The sequence below is a fragment of the Balaenoptera physalus genome (genome assembly GCF_965194825.1).
Source record: "Balaenoptera physalus genome assembly, chromosome: 7".
Lineage (NCBI taxonomy): Eukaryota > Metazoa > Chordata > Mammalia > Artiodactyla > Balaenopteridae > Balaenoptera > Balaenoptera physalus.
In genome coordinates, this window is record NC_138886.1 from 83,349,952 (window position 1) to 83,370,982 (window position 21,031).

Consider the following 21,031-nt stretch of genomic DNA (forward strand, 5'->3'; position numbering starts at 1 on the left):
TTTTCTTATTATTCCTTTAATATCCATAGACTCTCCAGTGTTGTCATTTCTTTCATTCCTGTTATTGATAATTTATGTCTTCTCTCTTTCAGTCCTGGTCAGTCTGGCTAGAGGTTTATCAATTTTACTCATCTTCTCAAAGAATCAGCTTTTGGTTTCATAGATTTTCTCTCTTGTTTTTCTGTTTTTTGTTTTATTGCATTGTTTTCCATTCCTCTCTCCTGTTTACTTTGTGTTTAATTTGTTCTCCTTTTTCTGGTTTCTTAAGGTGGAAATTGAGGTCATTGGTTAGAGACCTTTCTTCTTTTCGGGCATTTAGTGCTATAGAATTCCTCCTAAATACCTGAAGATGCTTTAGTGGCATCCCATAAATTCTTTTCCTAAAAAATTTGTTTAACTTCTGCCTTTTTTTCCAGCTTTATTGAGCACAAATTCTGATATGTGGTAGTTTCAATTTCCCTTCTGAATGTTTCTTTGACCCTGTTCCCTTTTATCTTTTCTCCCCCCCCCCCCCCCAGGTAGTTTCATTACCTGCATGTGCTAATCAATACTTCACTGAATGTTTAAGAGGGACCTTCTGCAGACCTCTGGGGTGCTCTCTCTCTACATCACTCTCTTCCCTGCTACTCTGTCCTTGTGAACTCTGCCCTCCTTGATTTCCCTGGACTCTCAGCTATATCTCGTTAACTCAGGGAGTTGGACTCTGTCTGGGTCACCCTGAGCCACAGCCTTCATTGTCTTGTGTCCACTGTCCTGAAAAGTGTTGTTTCAGGTGTTTTGTTCAGTGTGTTGCTGGTTTGATTGGGAGGTTAAATGTTCCCTATTACTCCATCTTAGTCAGAAGCAGAAACTGGCAGTATTTCTGTTTCTGTTTTAATAACCCAGTATTGAATGTTAAAATCAATTTATGGTGTTGTTACAAGCACTAGAAAATGAAATGGTATAAAATAGAAAACAAAATATCATTGTATTCCATGCATTAAGAGAAAATAAGTTTTGTTTAGTGAAACTTTTTTTTTTAGTTACATGCATATGTGTATGTGTGCCTTGGATGGTGATATAAAAGGCATTTCTTTCTGTAGGCCATGGTGAAAATAGCTTGAGAAACATTGTTCCAGGTACATCATGGTCCAGTACAGGCAAGAGTCTGCAATACTTAGTCTCCATCTCTGCCTTGAAGAGTTCATATGATCTAGGGAAAATTATCTCTGTTTTATTTTGTCCACCTGAAAAATGTTCACTATCACCTACAAAGCCATGGTCTGAGAATCCATGATATCTCTGTGAAATACCTTGTAGGTCTTAAACTGAGATAGATTCATAATTCTATGGGTTGAGAAACAGTTACTGATTGCCCAGTGTGTTTCAGGCACTGTGCATGAAAATGTTGAGGTACCAGCCTGAACCAGAGGGAAGCCTTCCCTGACCTAGTGCCAGAACATACCTGGCCACTAGAGAAGGCAGAAAGTCAGGCTTCAAGAAATGCTGTGAGTTTTCACAGCACAGGCACAGGGAAGACTGTGGAGACAGGAAGGAAGGTGTCCAGGGATGATCATTCAGATAGACTTGCAGGGTTAGAGGTTAAGAAAGTGAGAATGTGGGGACTCCCTAGTGGTCCAGTGGTTAAGAATCTGCCTTCTTAGTTCCCCGACGCGGGCTCCATCCCTGGTCAGGGAATTAAGATCCCACATGTCCTGGGGCAACTAAGCCCACGTGCCACAACTAGAGAGAAGCCCAGCGAGCTGCAAGGAAGAGCTCGCTTCATTGCATGCGGCAATGAAGATCTGGCAGGTGCCAACTAAGAGCCGACGCAGACAAATAAACAAATAAATATTTTTTTAAAAAGAAAAGAAAAGAAAAAAAAAGTGAGAATGTGGATGGCCTGTTTGAGGAATCTCAACTTCAGTTTATTTCATTAAACACACACACATATATTTGAATACCTACTACATCCTTGAGATGTGTTAATGAAAAAATAAAGATCCTTGCTTTCATGCAGTTTACATTCTACTGGGAGAGATACAATAAATAGGAAATATAATAAGTAAATAATCTGTTAAAAGATGGTAAGTACTATAGAAGAAACAGGGCAGGAAGGGAAGGGTGATTAGAAGTGGGGCCGCCAGTTTTAATTTTAAGTGAGAGAAATTCAGTGGGGGCATATTTAGAATCTAAATATAATAGTATTATGTATCTATTATAATACAAATTCTAAAAATATCCCAACATAATTAGAATCTTCTGGTTTGCACACCACTCTAAAACTGTCCTTTGGATGTTGCACTGACAGTTTGCAGCCACTAGGGTGCAAATGGGCCATTTCTGGGAAAAAATGGGATGAGAGTGGAGGTGTGAGAGAGATGTGGGTATTTCTGCACACACTCTTCCCCCAGGTGTTCCACAAGGGCAGCTCCATTAAGGACACTGGCAAGACAGGAGGAGGTGTGTTATGGTATGACCTGGACCAAGACAGTTTTGCCCTTGGCTTCCCTACTTTGGCCCATCCTCACCCAGCAGGGGCCGAGCATAGAAATGAACTTCAGCCTGGCCATTCAGCATCCAATGCGTGTCACAGCCGAGTGATGGTGGAGAGAGGAAGGCCTATTGGCCTTGTCTTCCCGCCCTGAAACGAGATTTTTGGATGCTGCGCAAGGATTCCCGCTTACACTCAGCGCCCAGGGTCTGTACGAAAGCCCCACTAAATGCTTTTAGTTCCCTTGTAATATTTAAGGCGTTGCCGAGATCTGAGCATTCACTTTGACGTTCGGGGTTCTCGATCCTTCCCACCCCAAGCATCTTCGGACAGATTGGTGACCATTCTTATCTTTTGGATGAGATCCCATCCCGTCGCCCTTTTTCGCGCGGAGGGTAGCCCGCCTTTTCCCGGGGTGGAAGCTAGGCGAGGACTGGAGAGCCGAGCTGGAGTCGGGCAGGGGCGCGCACGCGTCGGGCGCCGCCGGTGGCGCATCTGGAGCCAGAGCGCGCCCCCCGCGCAGTACCCGGCGCGGCCGCGGCAGTGGGTTGGTGCTCCCAAGCGTGCCGGGCGCTCTCTTCCCGCGCGGGGGCACCAGAGCCCTCGGAAGTGTGAGGCACTGCGGTGCATTTTCCCAGTTCCCTTTTAAATGACTGCGGAAAAACAGACTCTCCGAGCCGCAAATGGGAAGACGGATTCTCAGACAAGGCTTGCGAATGCCCCGCAGCCATCATTTAACTGCGCCCGCAGAGCAGTTACGGTTTGTCACCCGACCCTCCCGGATCGCCTCATTTGTCCCTAGTGAGATCGCGAGGCTCTGCCCGCGCCGGGCTTCTCAGTAGCTGGATGTATGTCGTGCTCCGGGCAGCGCGGGCGCAGGGCACGCGTTCGCGCACACCCGCGCACACCCGAAAAGGCGCAAGGTACGGCAGGGGAGCAAGGGCTCTGGGTGCCCCGCGTGGGGGTGGGCATCGCGGGGAATGAAGCTAAGATCTGGGAATGGCTGCATCCTGCCAGGTTGAAGGATGAGAGAAAATGACGCGGCGCCACACATCGGACAGGCCAGGGTTGCTGCCGCGCATTTAGGGAACCCAATACGCGTCAGGCGCGCTCCCTTCCCCTCACATGTCTCTGTTTCCCGGGCCTGTGATGCCAAAAAACAGCAGGAAAAAGACCCACTTAGAGAGCTAGAGTTGCGTTTGGAGACTCCCCTTCCTCTGCCAAAGCACCAACAGGAAGACCCTCCAAAAACACCGATCCCCAAATAGATGGCCCGGAATGGGGGCGGTTATCCTTGGTTACCAATGCTGGACACGTTTTGGTGTTTACAATATTTATTTATTTTTAGGGTAGCTCGTCCTCCCTTTTAGGCAGGATGGGAAAGGAGAATGCAGCCGGGAGGGAGAAGGGAGGGAGGATTCCTATAATAAGAATCAGCGCATTTTTCAGAGCTGAACCGAGACCGGTTTCCGTTTCAAAAAAGGACACGGCCTCTACTGCGTTATTAGAAGAGACCGTGGTGTGAATTAGGGACTGGGAGGCGTCAGAGCGGAGCAACGGTTCATCTCAGAGGTACCTGGATCTAAATGCACGCACACACATGCACACACAGGCGCGCGCGTCTATACGGCCGGGCTGTGTGCGGGTGTGCGCGTGTGTGAACTCCCACATGCTGCTGCTGTCTGCTTCTGGCCAGTGGCACCGATGCCTCCCTCCTCTCCGCTCGCCCCCAGATTCCCCTCCTCTCCCTGTTGCTTTTGTCTGGAGGGTGTTATGGGTTTGTGTGTGTATGAGCGTGTGTGTTTTTGGATTTCAGACTAATTTTCTGGAGTTTCTGCCCCTGCTCTGCGTCAGCCCTCACGTCACTTCACCAGCAGTAGCAGAGGCGGCGGCGGCGGCGGCGGCGGCTCCCGGAATTGGGTTGGAGCAGGAGCCTCGCTCGCTCCTTCGCTCGCGCTCTCCGAGCTCCGTGCCCAGCGGCAGGAGGAGCCTGGACCCAGGCGCCGCCGGCGGGCGGTAGGTGCCAGAGCCCGGGTGAGCAGCGCGGACAGTGCCCTCCGTCGTCTCGGCCCTCACAGTCCCCCCGCTGGGGCGGCCGCGGCGGCTCCCCAGGTGGGACGCGCCGCGCCACCTGCCCGAGCCCCCTGCGCCCAGGGGCCGTGGCGGATTCTGCAGCATCATTCGGGAGTCCCGTCGCGGAACCATCGTCCCTGGCAGTCTCCGCGTCTCCCTTTAAAGGGTCCTACCCCTGGCCCGTGCCATGGAATCCTGTCGCGGGGACCTATTTCCCCTCCCTCAACCTCAGACTCAGGGAGAGAGTGAGCGCACTGGAGGCCCCGCGGCGACAGTGCCATCGAGGGGCCAGTTTATTCCTGGGGCCGGAGCTGGGCACTCATCCATCCACAGTCCCCGGCTGGGCTCGGGGTGGGGGTGACGCGAGCGCAGAGGGAGAGTACCCCAATTCGTGGTGTATGGGGTCTTCAGCTCAGTCTTACGCCTGTCTGTTTGTCCTCAGCCCCGAGGTGCGTCCCGGATCCCAGCGCGAGTCTAGCCAGCAGCCTGCGCGCCAGAGCGTCCCGGGAGCGCCGCGGGCCGGTGCTCGGCTCGCCGGGCCATGCAGCGGCGGCCGCGGCGGAGCCCCGAGCGGCGGTAGCGCCCCCTGTGAGGAGGCCCGGGATGCCCCTGCCACTGTGAACGGTGCCGTCCGCCAGGACACGCTCAGCCCCGGACACGCGCGGCTCTGCACGCCTGAGACGAGCACCGAGAGGAGACAGCGGCGAGCGGGGCAAAGGCCACCCAACACCGGCAGGGGAGGCCGGCCGGTGCCGCGCAGGGACACGTACTCAGTCTGACTCGGGCTGGCACTGGTGGCTAGGAATGTCGTCCTGGACGAGGTGGCATGGGCCCGCCATGGCGCGGCTCTGGGGCTTCTGCTGGCTGATCGTGGGCTTCTGGAGGGCCGCTCTTGCCTGTCCCACATCCTGCAAATGCAGCGCCTCTCGGATCTGGTGCAGCGACCCTTCTCCTGGCATCGTGGCATTTCCGAGGCTGGAGTCTTCCAGTGCAGACCCCGAGAACATCACCGAAATGTGAGTTGCTGGTGCTCTTCCTCCTTCCTCCTCTCCTGGCCTCTAGGGCCGGGGCTGGCCAGGCGGGTCCGTCCTGGGCATGAACGTTGTTTCAAGTCTGGGGAGAAGTCAGAGATGAGAGGTGCAGGGCTGGACCATCTGTCAGTTACCTGTTTCACTGCCTTGGGGCTGCTGACACGAGAAGTGTGACAATTTAAAATGTTCCAAACAATATATGTCTACTATATTATATTCCTATGCACTTTATATTTCAAAGCCTTGCTGGGTGTGCTTTAGGCTTTCCATATGCAATAACTTAGTTTTGGATATTTTTGTTTCATAAGGCGCTCTGTGTATATTGTGTTAGGAGAAGTTCCAGTAATATTTATGAGAAAGGAGGTTAAAATAATTAACTTTTGAAAAATCTGTTGAAGGAAGTTAGAGTCTCCCCCGCTTAGCTTCGTTCTCTGAGGTTTGGAGTTCACCAATTTCCCTTTTCATTTTATATATCAGATTTGGCTTAGGAGATTGCATCCAGAGATGGCCTTGAAAATGATCTGTAAGAGGAGAAGTTCTGAGAGTTGAAATGCACTGGCTCAAAAGAGAAAATGTGATCGTTGGAAGCCTAAAAGCCTGGTCTGATTTAATTTGGACTTGACTTCCCAGAGATATAATTTTGAGACCATTTGGATTATAAATCTTAATCGCCCATTGAATAGTTCCCCAGGACGAAGTTGGATGATAAAACAGTGTGTAATACTCTGATGAATGCTGCCTTTAGCCTGGGACCCCTAGGTCCCTGGAAATGCTTGAGCTTGTCCTGGTCGAATGGAGAAGCAGAATTATGTATTTCTGTCCTCCTCTTCTGATGCCTTGTGACAAATCCATTACCAAGTAGGAATTCACCAGTCCTTTCTCCAACGTGCCCCTGTCCCCTCTATTAGAGATTCCCTGCCCACCCCCCTCCAACCAGGGACTTTGCCATTTTATATGTTTCATTGACATGAGATTTTATTCATCCATATAGAGGATTATAAGGCCAAGTTTCTCCTGGTTTTCTTGAGGCTGTTTGACACCACGATAGGCAGCCCTGAAAGTAGGGCTTGGGCTGTGGCCTTCCGGTTGACGAGTGCGCATGCATTTTTCCCCCCCACGGATAACGCCCGCCCTGGTTGTGCCAACATAGTTGACCGAGACAACCTGTTTTTTAATGTAAGTAAGAGACCTTCCCAGTCTCTGTTGTTTGTTCTGCCGGTGATGCTCGTGTTAGAAGGCTCAGGCAGAAGGCAATGACAACAGAACCGAGCAGAAACGTGCCGGCGCAGCAGTGCTGAGATGTGCCGGGAGCAGCCAACTGTCAGGCTGGCTCTGGGATGCTCGGATGGCAATCGTTTTGGCAAGGAGAGCAGAGGCAGGGCTGGAGAGGAAGGGTGGGTAGGGCCCCGACTGCGCTGGCCCTGGCTTGGGCTGGTGGAAGCGCGCCAGGCTGGTCAAAGTGTCCGTGGCCCTTTGTCAGGATTTGTGTCTTTTTCATGAGATGGGGTGTCAGTAGTCAGATGGAGGAAGCCATATGGAATTCAGAGCCCTTCAGACTATTTTGAGGCCGTGGGGAGTGTCTGTATACAGTTAGATGTTGTTTTCTTTTGTGATTGTTTATAAATTCTGTATTAGGTGATAGATACATAATGAAGGAGGAAAACTAGGGCTTGTTTTTTTTTCATTTTAGTACTTTTTAAGGCCATAATTGGAGGAAAAATAAAACTCTTTAAATTTAAGGAATATTATTTTATGCCTTAGTGGTCTTAGCTGCCTGATGTATATGAAATTAACAGACTTGAGTAGAGCTTTCATGTATTAGTTCTTACAATTTTTGTTGCTTTTTTATCTGATGGCAGGTTCCTATTTTCAGGCCTAATTATTATTATTATTTTTTACATTTACCAAAGCATTTGTCACAGTTATCCATTTAATAATGGCTAATCATAACTCCTAATTTCTATTCATTTTCTTCTTTTGATTTGAAAATCCACTGAGATTGATAGAACGGAGAGGTGTGTAGGCTAAGTGTTCATGATGGAGAATTAGGTTAGAAACATGAGTCAGGCTGATAGGGGTGAGCTCTGAGAAAAACTACTTTTGTCTGCTCATTCCCTCAGCTTTATTTGAGCCTGGGCAGTTTGTGTCCCAGTGTCTTTATCTGTAAAATGTATTGAAATCCTTGTTTGGAAAGCACTTTGTATAATTATTTTGAATTTTGCTGCTTTGATATCAAAGTGACATCAGTGGTAGGGCTTGTTTCACTCTCATCCTTATATGACACCATCTGTGCTGTCTTTCTTACATATTAATATTTGCTTAAACAGCTTTTAAATTCTCGGCCAGTGGATACCAGCTGCAGTTGAAACCAAATTACACTTTTTTTTTTTTAACTTTGTTATTAGACCCAATGGTATTCTTAAAATAACTTGTTTTAAAGTTCTAGTTTAATGGAGTTTAGCTGAAATTATATGTTTCTATCTTTTTAAAATAGGACCAATGTAACTAAATAAACCGTGATTAGAACTTGCTGAAACAACAGTTTACCCTATCATTTAAAAATAGTAAATCTTTTAATATCTATATCTTGGGGGGAAAGCACAACCATTGTGCCTTTTAAGGTGCAGAGAGAGCCTGTGGTAGAACATTTTAAAAATATATGTACAGACTAATTAAGGGAGAGGATTTTATTTTTTGATTCTATATGCGTATTTTAAGCCATGCTGACATTTCGTTTTCAGTCACTGTTTGAACCTATTTTATTAAAAATCTCCCCTTCACAGTATCTGTCTCATACTCTTTACCCACTAATGTGGCCCCTGTCTAGATCTATATCTGTCTATAGATACACATCACAGCTGCCTAACATCACACTGCCAGTATGTGCCAGCTTCTGTTATTTGGAGATGGTTACACCAAAACAGTGCTAAGTTAAATTTACAAACAATGCTATTGTCACATATAAATGGGATTCAAGAGTAAAGTCTGTGGTTGGAGTTATGTAACCAGACCTTTAAGTCTCAGAATGTGGCAAAATGCTTTGCAAAGGACAAGTTCTGTCTCACCTAGTGGTAAAAGGTATGGTTGAAATGTAAAATAGGTCATGGATTTTTAAAAATTGTGGTCAGAAACACACACATGACATAAAGTCTGCCATATCAGAAGTGTTAAGTATATTCACATAGTTGTGAAAGGGCATTTTTATATTGCCCATATTTTATGAAGACCAGCAATGACCTTTTATTTCTAATTTTCTTCGGTGACATTTGCTGATTTTGGATTAATATTTGGAGACCAGTCTAATATTTTTCCTCTTAGTACAACATAAATAGAATTTTTAGCTTCTGCTGCCAGAGCCTCTGTATGCAATTTATTGTTGGCTTGGTTAAGCAGCTGTAATGTTATGTCATTAACCCATTGATTTTGGCTCTCTCACCTTAGTAAGCTTTTCCACGGCAATTAATTGTACTAAAAAAAATTCTGGACCCATTATAAGGATTCAGTGAAAGGCATCAGATTTTATTACTCTGATATTACTTCTCAGCCCCTCCATTGGGGCTTCTAGAACCTTGAATTGTGCTTTACATGCATTTAAGAACCACAGACTAAGTTTTGAGTGTGGTTGCATAAGCCACACTGGACTTATTAATAAATAAGGTGGTCTTATTTACATCATTCATTATTCAATACAACTTGCAAGCTGGAGTTGAAAGCATGTTGTCTTCCTGGTGAAGGTATTTACAGAATTCAGCTCAGCACAACCATTTGAAATCTTCTTAGTTTCATACCTTCTATCTCTACATCGAGGAGGTTTTTATTACATTGAGTAAAACAACTGAAAGATCCCCTGACCTTCTGACCCTACTTTCTTCCACCACCCCCTTTCCATCACCTCTCATTGACTATACAGGAAAATGTGTTTGATTTTTTTTTCTTCTCCGAAAAGTGATATTTCCTTATGGGAATTCGGAGCACTAGAGTTAAGAGAAGAGCCTGGGTTATATGCTATTAGAAGCAAGTAATGGGAAGTTGAGATGATGTGGTCATAGCTCTCCAGCACTGTGTTTAGTTCTGTTTAAGATCTTTCACTGTTTCTATCCCATAAACCTCTGTTTGTGTTGTTTCAATATTCCCTTGTAAAGACATTTTCTAAGCTGAAAAGTTGGCTGAGCAGCTGAGAGTTGAGGTCTCTTTCTCCCCAGGAACATTCTGTATGATTTCTTTGACTATCTCTAGGTCATAGGGCTATAAAACCTAGAGTTTTTGTTTAGCTGGGGAAAGGGAATTGAATTTCTTTTCTTTTTCTGTTTTAGGTTTCTTTTTCTTCTTTTCTTTCTTTCTCTTTCTTTCTTTCTCCCTTGCTTCCTTCCTTCCTTTCCTTTTTTTTTTTTTTAACCTTTGGTACCAAGCAAGTGCCTCCTGTTTTAACTCATTGCTCATCTTCCCTGTTAGGAAGAGAAACATTATCAAGCCATTACTGAATATCATACCCTGACATTATCCCTCCAACTAACTTTACCACTTCTCTAGAGACCTTCTTATAGGTTCAAAAACCGTAGGGTAGAATGTGGCATTGAACCTGCTGCTCCTTAGAGCAATACCAGTTTTTGGTTCTTCTTAGTGTTTACAAATCAATTGGATGATTTGGGGGAGTGGTTATTTAGACAGGGCGATTTTTTTCTCCTTTGATGTGTGTGAGAGAAAAAAAGGGATAGAAAAAACCTGAGCCTTGTTAATAGTTGATTGATCATTGCCATAATCTATTTGGGCTAAGTCTTTAAAACACAAATCTCATTACCCAGGTGGCAGAGATCTGAGCTCTGCAGTGGCCTGATAATTTTAGCTCCATATTTGATTTCTTTATTTTTATTTTTATTTTTTTAACATCTTTATTGGAGTATAATTGCTTTACAACGGTGTGTTAGTTTCTGCTTTATAACAAAGTGAATCAGCTATACATATACATATATCCCCATATCTCCTCCCTCTTGCGTCTCCCTCCCACCCTCCCTATCCCACCACTCTAGGTGGTCACAAAGCACCGAGCTGATCTCCCTGTGCTATGCGGCTGCTTCCCACTAGCTATCTATTTTACATTTGGTAGTGTATATATGTCCATGCCACTCTCTCACTTCGTCCCAGCTTACCCTTCCCCCTCCCTGTGTCCAGACCCCACATAATCAGGATGCCTTCTCACCACTCACTTTGCTCTCCGGGCTGTCCAAAGGACTGGGAAGTCGTAAATGTTCATCTCAGAGATGAAGGAGTGAATAAATGCATGTGTTTGTTCTAAAGCTGGGAAGAAAAATAATGCATAGGTACTAAGCTTACATATTTCCAAAGAACCCCGTATGTTATAGAAAGCTGAAGTCAGGAGTTACCTGATCTTGAAACAGCTCCTTAATGTCTCTGGGCCTGAGCTTGTCAGATGTAAACCTAGGGCTTTGGATTCCATGCTCTGATCCTGAAGCTCTGCAAAGCTTTGGTTCAGGAGGAAGTGCAGTTTGTACATCAGCTATCAAGTAATAGTGGTGCTGTGTGCTCAGAGCCCAGCAGTGAGAGAATCTGAGGACTTTTAGTGTCATCATGTCCTATGTGCATGTTTTCAGTGTCTGCTCTGAATTCTCCAAGCCATCCATGTCTTTCTAAAAAATTTTATTTTTAAAGATGCAGACGTAGAGAATGGACTTGAGGACATGGGGAGGGGGAAGGGTAAGCTGGGATGAAGTGAGAGAGTAGCATTGACATATATACAGTGCCAAATATAAAACAGATAGCTAGTGGGAAGCACAGGCAGATCAGCTCGGTGCTTTGTGACCACCTAGAGTGGTGGGATAGGGAGGGTGGGAGGGAGACGCAAGAGGGAGGGGATATGGGCATATATGTATACATATAGCTGATTCAGTTTGTTATAAAGCAGAAACTGACACAACATGATAAAGCAATTATACTCCAATAAAGATGTTAAAAAATTTTTATTTTTGATGATTTTTATTGGAATATAGTTGATTTACAATGTTGTGTTACTTTCAGGTGTACAGAAAAGTGAATCTGTTATACATATACATATATCCACTTTTTTTTTAAAGATTCTTTTCCCATATGGGTTATTTCAGAGTACATCCGTGTCTTTCTAAATGTGAGCTGCTCAGAAGACTCGTGGCATGTTAGTGCTGGGCTGATGAGACCAAGGTCACAGGGTCACTTAAAATCAGAATCACGGAAGGAAAAGGGGCCTTAGAGATGCTCTGCTCCAACCTCCTCCGCATGAACAAGGGGCAGTGAAGAGAGTCGCTTTTAAGGCCACGGTGCATTAAAGACATTGTGGGGCCTAGAAGCTTCCTCCTGGCACCCCGAAGTGCCAAGGCCCTCACTTTAGGATGCCTCCCCTCTGTTCTGTGTCCTTGGACTGACTTGAGCTCACCATCTGAGAAGCACCAGAGATGTGAAGACAACCTTGGTCTGGCTAAGTCCACGTGAACCCGTCTCCACTGGAGACAAAGCAGTTAAAAAGTTTATGAGCTACTGATCCCAAAACAATGACTTGATCTTTACATGGGAAGAAATACAGTTTTTTTGTTTACTTTACTGTGAGTGTGTTTGTTTGTTTTAATTTTAAGTCTTCCTCTTCTGTAAGTAATGCATACACAAAAGTCAGGCTACAGAGAAAAGCCTTCATGAGTTGGCTGCAGTGGGGGACGCGGACCTTGCACCTGCTGGACCATCTTGGTAGGTTGGGATAGGAGGGAGGGCAGAGCGGACAGAACAGAATGGAGGCTGCTGCCCTGGAGTCCTTGCCACAGTCAGGGGTGGTTATGTACGTGGAGGAACCCACAGCCCTGTGTACGAAGTCCGTCTTAGCTCCCATGAAAGCCCTGTGGCCAGAGAGTACTATTCTTTCCAGCCTTCTCTTTTCCCCTGACTTCTCACTGCCCCAAGATTGATGGCTGAACCAGTGAGCAAGCTTAAGGGGTGTGGACTCACATTCAGAATTCATTCTGCTACCATTTTGTATGTTGTACGCGGCCTGCACTAAGGCTTTTCCAGTTATGAGCACACGTCTGAGACATACACAGTACCTCTGGTTTCACGCAGGGCTTCTCCCCAAGGGGCCTGGAAAGCACTTTACAGACATCTGCTTATTTAGGTTTAAAACCTCGCTCTGAAGTAGGTGGGAAGGTCCTGACAGCCTCGGACAGACTGTCAGGTTGATTGGCTTGCCCAGGGCTCTCTGGTCAAGCGGAGAATAATTCAGGAGAGAATTTTACCCAGTGTCTCGCTTCGGGCTTTGTCTGCTCAGCCCCACCTGCCCAAATTTCGCCTTGAGAGTACAAGCAATTTTAGGAGGAGTAGATATTCAAATAAATGTTCACAAGTTAAACAGCATGGCAGTGGGAAGGAGGTGGACTGAGGTTTCATCCATGTCTTTTCCCTTCTACCATCATCTCCTCCTTTGTAACCTGTTATACTATTAAAAGATAAATGATTTGTAGGTCCTTGGGAATATGGCATCTTCTAGTATAGGGTAAAAATTTTAATAATCACACATCATTTATAGTTCCCTTTTTTACTGCAAAGAATGACCTATTGCTATCTAGTACCCCACCCTTTCCTGTAATCTTCATATCCCAATAATTTCTTGGACAGACAGACACACCCCCCAGAATTCTATTTATGTGTGTACCATGTGTCTATGAATATATATATATACGTATAAAACTGTACTAGATGTGGTCCTTTCAGACTTAATTATCTTGAATTGTACAATTTTTCTGACAATTTAGGATTTACTTCCTTAAACCATCCAGACTTTTAAAAAAATTGAGATGTAATTGACTTACAACACTACATTAGTTTCAGGCATGCAACATAATGATTCAATATTTGCATATTTTGCAAAATGATCACCACAGTAAATCTAGTTAACATCCATCAGCACACATAGTTACCACCTTTTTTTTTCGTGTGATGCGAATTTTGAAGATCTACTCTCTTAGCAAGTTTCAAATATATAATACAGTCTTGTTGATTATAGTCACCATGCTGTACATTACATCCCCACCCAGACTTTTTAAAAATTTGTTTTAATCATTCTGCATTTCTCTCGGTGAGGACCTGACAGGAGGTCTTCTCTGGGTGAAATATGTGAGCTTTAGAGCAGCGAGTCCGTTAGCCGACCTGGCTACTCAGAAACCCATGTGTCTGTGCTCCTTGATCAGTCCTCAACAGAAACAAAAATTTTATTTCAGTGAAGTATTTTTGAACAGTTCTACAATAGTGTCATTTAAACCAAAAGACATTAAAATTTTGCTTTTCGACCTCTGAAATATGGTGCAATTTAAAAGGTGGGCTCTTCTAAACTCTAATCTTTGTCATAAAAGTTGTTTCTGCTTCATGTGCCCTGGAGTTCCCTGCTGTGAGGTGGTACAGGGGTCTGGGCCCAAATTCTCTGACTGTGGCTCGCAGTGGGGACAGCTCGCTTCCCTTCTTGAGCCTGGGCTTACTTACCATTCAGTGTGTGTGTGCGGGGCCGGGGAGTGGTGGACCAGAGAGCTTGACACGATGGCTGCTAAGTTCTCTGGCAAGGCATGATAGAAAAACAAGCACTTCTCTCCAAACAGCTCAACCAACCCGAACCACATACCCTTTTTGGTCTTCTTTCAGCTTTACTTCACAGCCCCTCTGCTGTCACCCTGAACTCAGAGCATCACGGGAGATTTTGCTTCTGGCGTGTTGTCCTTGCACTCTAGGTTTGGCCTTTTCCCTCTGTGACCCTTCAGTCTCCTTCCTCTGTTTCTGGTGATGTTTCTTATCCCCCTCCCCGCTGCCCCCAACGCGCACACACAGACACAGACACACACACACACGCTCAGGCAGGTGCTTGGCTGCAAAGCCCCTTTCGTGGATTGTGAAGAAATCTTGGGTTACAGGACCTGTGGGTCATCACCATGGTTCCACCTGAACCTGGCCTGCTAAGGATAATGTAGACAGAGAGGCAGCAGCGTAAAGGAACCTGGTGTAACTGAAGGGGACCTGGATGGGGAGATGGGAGTGGGGGTTCATACCCACACTCTCACGGCATCAGAACCTGGGATCCTGGGTGAGCCGTTTCATCTCACCAGCCAGTCCCCTAATCCTGAAACTGAAGGTTGGGATTCAGATGGACGCAAATTTCTGAAAGGTTCTGTGGTTCTGAGTCAGTCAGCCGTGGGCACCAGTGTTTCCTTTCCTGTCCTGGAATTCGCCCTTGCCTCCTCCCCCGGGCCAGCGCAGAGCTTGCTCCAGTCCTCTTGGTGGCTGAAACAGCAGAGTTCTCTCAGTGAGTTTCTCAAGTCCACCTCTGCAGCTCAGGTCAGATGGCTTTGCAGGTTACCTGCTCCCTGCCAACCTGGGTGGCGGTGCTCCTAAGGTTTCCCACTCATTGAAACAAACATTTTTTTGATAGTTTTCTTAACGTCTACTCTCTACCTGCACTTTTAGGTAATTGCATCAGCTAATCCCTATGTTCACATCTGATCAGAACACCCGCCACTCTGGCGTGCCCTGACCTTTTCAGCCCACTCTCGGTCCATTCCTGTGGGTGGTACTCCGGAGAGATCTCTTACTGGCTTGCCTCTTTGCCAGTCTCCATCTTCTGTGACCCCCCAAAGCAGGAATGTGCACTGAAATCAAATCTCATCTTTCTGCCTCCATCAACTTTTCCTTTCCTTCTGGCTGGAATATGTTTCCCGATTGTCATTTGGACTGTCTGCCATCTAATTCAAACTTCATGCAAACATTAGTTCAGTTCAACTAGTGTTTATTGAGGACATTGGTGATGCTACAGACAAATAAAGTACTTTACGGAAGCAAGAAGCCCCTGAGTAGTTTATATCTAGTGGGAGAGACAGATCTAATTTTAATATAATGTGATAAGGACAGCCAGTGCACATGAGGCTAAAACCCACATTTATATGGTGATTGTTTCAGCTTCAGCCAGATCACATATTTCAAATGTGCATACTTTACCCTGTTAATAGTGGGAGCCTTAGACATGTAGACTGGATGTGAGCAGTTCCCATTTCTACTTCCTATGATGGCAGTAACCCAGCTGAGTTTGGTTATTTTTTCTCTGTCAATATTTGTGATGTTCTCGTGGCCTCATCCACTTATATTCCATTTGAACAAACTGCCTGTATCTGAAACTAACCTTTTCCTTCCAGTAGACGGGGAGGGCTGGAGCACCTTTGGCTGAAACTAATCACTCCACCTCTATTACAGATCCCATCCCCTTAAACTTTTCTCTGTTGATGACTTTCCTTCTCTCATCTATATTTTCAGTCTCTTTCTCTTGTCAACATCAGAATTGAAGCAGGACCAGGTCCCTTCCATCTTAGAAAAGTTTTCCTTTAGCTCTGTCCCCTCTCCTTCCATTTTCCTTTAGTCTCAGCCCTTTCCTCTCTCCCTTCCAATCCTGATCTTAGAAGACTGGGCTGTATTCATTGTGTCTATTTTCTCCCCTCCCAATCCAGTCTCAGCCTACTGCTTCATCAAACTTGCTCTCCACTGCCATCTCCAAAGACCTTTACAGGACTAAATCCAAGGCGTATTTCTCTGTCCTCTTATTTGCTTCTTAGCAGAACTTGGCCTCATTTCTCACTCTCCCTGAAGCATCCTTTTTCTTTGGCCTTGGTGTCAATGGACTTTCCTTGTTTTCTCCCTATCCCTCTGGCTAGGGAGAGTCTTCTTACTTAAGGATTTCCTTTTCTCTGCTTCCCTCCTAAAAGTTGATGTCTCTTTGGCTTCTTTCCTAGGGCTGCTTCTTTTCCTGGGATATGTCATCCTCACCTATGACTTCTGTTGCTTTCTGCATGTTGCTTATGTCCTAATAATCGTCCCCATCAACTATCAGGGATGACCTTTGGGTCATCTGCCTACTGAACATCCCTCTTGGATATGTCATAGTGCATCACGCTCGACATTTCCAAGTTAAATCATCATGGTCACCCCAAACCATCTCCAGTGTTCCCTATCTTAATGGATGGCGCCACTGCCCACTTGGTCAAAAGGTTTTGCATGTCCCAAACCTTGGCTCCTCCCTCCCTTTAACCCCTGTATTCACTCAATTATCAAGTCTTGCCAATTCACTTCTCTAAATATTTCTTAAATTTGTCCAATTCTTTTTATCTCTACTGCCCACATTCATTTGCTCGTTTATTCTTTCTTCCAACAGATATTAACTGGGATCTGCTCTGTGTCATGCTAAGTACTTGGGATCTGGTCGAAAGAAAGACTGACCTGGTTTCTTCTCCTTACCAAGCTTGCAGTCTGGGAGGGGAAATGAACATCAAATAAGTACTTACATAACCAAAAAGTTAATTCATTCCACTGTCATTTTTGCCTACAATGCTGCAACGGCTTCCTACATGGCATCCTGGTCTCCAGTCTTGGCCCCTCTCTACCCATATACCTACCACACTGTGCTAGAGTGGTCTTTCTAAAATGCTGATCTTATGTCACTGCTTCTAATTGCCCCATGGCTCCCCATGTCTCTTAAAATAAAGTCCAAAGTTTTTTTTTGTTTGTTTTGTTTTTTTTCAGGTTAAAACAAAACCAAACCAAACCAGATTGTCAGTATATCGCTATATAGCAAAGCATGTAACTATCACATAGACCCGAATAAATAGATCAACATAACAGTTGCTTTCTACACTAGCAGATCTATAATAGAGAACAAATTATAACTGGAAGCTTGCTTGGTGATCTTGGAATTAGAGCAAGGGCACTTAATTCTGCATTTAAAATGTTAAATGGCATTAAGCTAAGCTTGCCTGAGGCATCCATCTCCATAATGGGAGAGCCTTCACAAAAGGGAATGCAGAACTTGAAGTACTTTGGCCCAGACCTGTGTCCCCTGGATCGACACTCCTTTCTCTCTCCTTCATTCACTGCCAGGCACCAATTCTGATTGACACATTCTTTCTTTAGAAAGGTTAGTGCCTTTAGCCAAGACTTGCTCAAGCCTGGGAGCCTTTCTGAGTCTTTAAAGTGATTTTGCACATTTTTTCTTTGAAATGCATTAACTTTATTGTATGGAATTTTATTAGTAATTAGTTTTTAAGAAAAGTAATATTTGAATGTGATAAGATATGGTCAGTATAAAGAAGTGTATCATGAGAAGTTAACCTCCAACCTGCTAATCCCTCAGCCTCTCTCTCCAGTAGAAACTTTGATTTTAGTTTGTGTGTCTGCTTCTAGAAACAGTCTACTCGTAACATGAGTATGTGAGTATGTATATATATATATATATATATATATATATATATATATAATTTGTATGCAAATGAGGGGCATGCTATAGTGTTCTACATCTTGGTGTTTTTTTTTACTTAACAGCGTATCTTAAAAATGTTTCTGTATCTGCATATGTACTCAAACCTTATTTTTTTTTTCACAGCCGCACAGTACCCATTGAATGAATAGTTTTTATTTAACTAACCTCCAGTTGAACAACCTTGTGCTCAAGTTCTTGCACACGTACATGATTTTCCTAGAATTTGAATTGCAGTGACATTTGCAAGACACTTGTGATTTGATAGATATTGCCAAGTTGTCTGGCAAAAAGATCACACCATTTTATTCTCCCACCCAAACTGGAAGCACCTCTTTTTCTACAGCCAAGCCAATACTGTTTGTTATCAAACCTCTTGACCTTTGTCAATCATATTCTTGGGAAATAGCATCTCATCATTGTTTTATTTCACAGTTCTGTAATTATGATCTAGGTTAAAAATCTTTTTATATATTTGTAAGCCATTTGTATTTCTTTTCCTGTGAACTATGTATCCCTTAACTATTTTCTTTTTCTATTGGTTTGGTGACCTTTACAAAAAATTGATTCCTAAAATCTATTTAACAATAAGAAAATTTATGCTTTGTCTAATGTTTTGCTTGTCTTCTGATGTTGATTATAGTTCTTTTTTTGGTAACGCAGAATTAAATGTTTTTGTAGTAAAATTTGTTATTTCCTTATGGCTTCTGTATTGTAAATATGGCTAAAAAGAGTCTTCCCGTCTATAAGAGATTAAAATAAGTCTCCTATATTTTCTTCTGTTACCTTTACTATTTCATGCTTCTGTATTCAAAGCTTTGCTCTATCTGGATTTTTAAAATATAAGGAGTGAAGTAGCAAAAAAAATTGTTTTATATTCTTTCAAGAGAGCTAATCAGCCCATCAGGTCTCTTGACACCATTGATTATATAATTAGAACTTTCCCTCACTAATTTAAAATAACAATTTGATTAAGTATGAAGATCATCTTTGTATTTTGGCCTATTTCGACATCTGTCCTCTTCTGTTAATCAGTTTGTCTGTTTACATGCTAGCACTAAACTTTTTATCTCCTGAAGTTTCGTATACATATATATAAATTTTTTCTACTTGAAGTATTAGTCTTACTCATCAATTACTTTCAGAATTTTCAAGAGTATTCTTGCATGATAATTTTTTCCATATGAATTTTAGGAACCGCTTGCCTAGCTGCCCCCACATGATATGGATGTTTGAAATTAGGGTAACGTTATATTTATATATTAAAAACTCACAATTTCTTAACAAGTCTTAAAAGCCCTGCATCCTCAAATTCAAACCCATTTCTCTAGCCTCATTTTTTGCCTCTCCCTTTCTTTAATACGATGATGCAGCCTCCTTGAGTTTTCAATTCCCCTGTGGAGCTCTAGTCTCCCAGGCTTCACACTGGCTGTCCTCTCTGCCTGGAACACCGTTTTCATGGCTTCTGCCTCTGGCTAACTTCCTCTGCCCCTCCACCTCTGGGCTACGTGTCTCTTCCGTGTGTTCTTATAGCCCCCTACCCAGTGTTTCCCAATCCCACCATAGGTCACTTAGTATTGTAAATGCGCACCCGAGTACCTGTGTCTACACCCCCTCAGAATATAAACTGCATGAATTTAGGCCGGGACCATGTGGATCTTGTTTACTGCTGTTCCCCAGCACAATGTCCTAGATCTCCATATTATACACAGACACAAGGATATATGCATGTGTATTCCCCTCCCCTACAAATCTATCATTTAGAATTCCAAATTAGAGTATTTATAGGTTGTTCTTTGGGCTGTCAAAGTGTACATTTCTAGACATGACTTTTATAAAGTCATCAGGTTAAGATGTTTGTTTAAATAAATAACCTTTATGGAATTAAGTAGCACTATGTTGGTTCATGCACAATAAGAAATCAATTCATCATAGAGACAGTATAGCTGGAAAGGAAGAAAGGCAAAGCTTTGATGAGGCAGGCTGATTATGTATCCAACAGGAAGGAGAGACAGGGAAGAGACAGAGGGTGAATGTAAGCAGATGAAGAGAGATGCAGAACAGGCCAGCTCCAAAACAAGGTAAATCCAGGGAAGAATCATTCCAGGGACATCCGATCTCCAACAAACAGATGGGTCTAATGGGGAAGATTTGTGCCTTTTCTGTTGTGTAATAGCTAATAATGCATATCCCTGTGGATCAATTCCAGTTTTCCCTGCGACTGCATTTATGGTGCTTCACTTAAAAAGCGATTCTGGAGGGAGGAGATATGGGGATATATGTTTATGTATAGCTGATTCATTTTGCTATACAGCAGAAACTAACACATCATTGTAAAGCAATAATACTCCGATAAAGATGTTTAAAAAAAAATAAAAAAATAAAGTGCAGGCGAGCAGGACAGGATAAAAAAAGAAAAGCGATTCTGGTGTGAGATTTCAGATGTGATTTATCCTTCTTGTAGTATGGATGGTAGAGGCTGTTCATTTTTCTTAAAGAACTGCAGACATCAGGAGTATAAACAGTGTGTCAAGTCCAGTTTAATGAAGCATCTGATGCATATACTGTTGCACCTTTACAATCAAGCTGCATTGGACTGATCCTATAATGTTTCATGGGACTTCCTTTATATTTATAATAATTGACATTATCAGGCATCTTAGAAATTTCAATAGTTGTTTGCAAAACTGATCATAAAACAACTGATAGACATACGAGATTGGAAGGCTTTTAAAAATAGAGTGGGGGGCTTCCCTGGTGGCGCAGTGGTTGAGAGTCTGCCTGCCTAATGCAGGGGGCGCGGGTTCGAGCCCTGGTCTGGGAAGATCCCACATGCCGCGGAGTAGCTGGGCCCGTGAGCCACAACAACTGAGCCTGCGCATCTGGAGCCTGTGCTCCGCAAGGAGAGAGGCCGCGATAGTGAGAGGCCCGCGCACCGCGATGAAGAGTGGCCCCCGCTTGCGGCAACTAGAGAAAGCCCTCGCACAGAAGCGAAGACCCAACACAGCCAAAAATAAATAATAAATAAATTAAAAAAAAAAAAGACTAAGTTATGCCTTAAGCCCCCAAATAGGAAAACAGTTAAAAAAAAAAAATAGAGAGAGTGGGGAAGTATATAGGTGAACAGATTGTGTTGAATAATCC

At 44.0% G+C, this 21,031-nt stretch overlaps 1 protein-coding gene across 12 annotated transcripts in view; it reads left to right on the top strand.

The window, feature by feature from the left end:
• Positions 1-3,099: 3,099 nt before the first annotated feature.
• Positions 3,100-21,031, top strand: part of NTRK2 (neurotrophic receptor tyrosine kinase 2) — a 411,119-nt gene continuing 393,187 nt past the window's right edge. Inside the window, exons 1-4 of one of the 12 annotated variants that reach the window (XM_082469619.1) lie at positions 3,100-3,396; positions 3,923-4,045; positions 4,290-4,507; positions 4,989-5,562. In XM_082469619.1, the coding sequence (XP_082325745.1) occupies positions 5,351-5,562 (212 nt within the window). In that variant the 5' untranslated portion in view covers positions 3,100-3,396; positions 3,923-4,045; positions 4,290-4,507; positions 4,989-5,350. Of the gene's footprint in view, positions 3,397-3,636; positions 4,046-4,289; positions 4,586-4,988; positions 5,563-21,031 lie in introns of those variants that run through there. The other 11 variants (XM_082469620.1, XM_082469622.1, XM_082469615.1 and 8 more) reach the window with 11 other exon arrangements.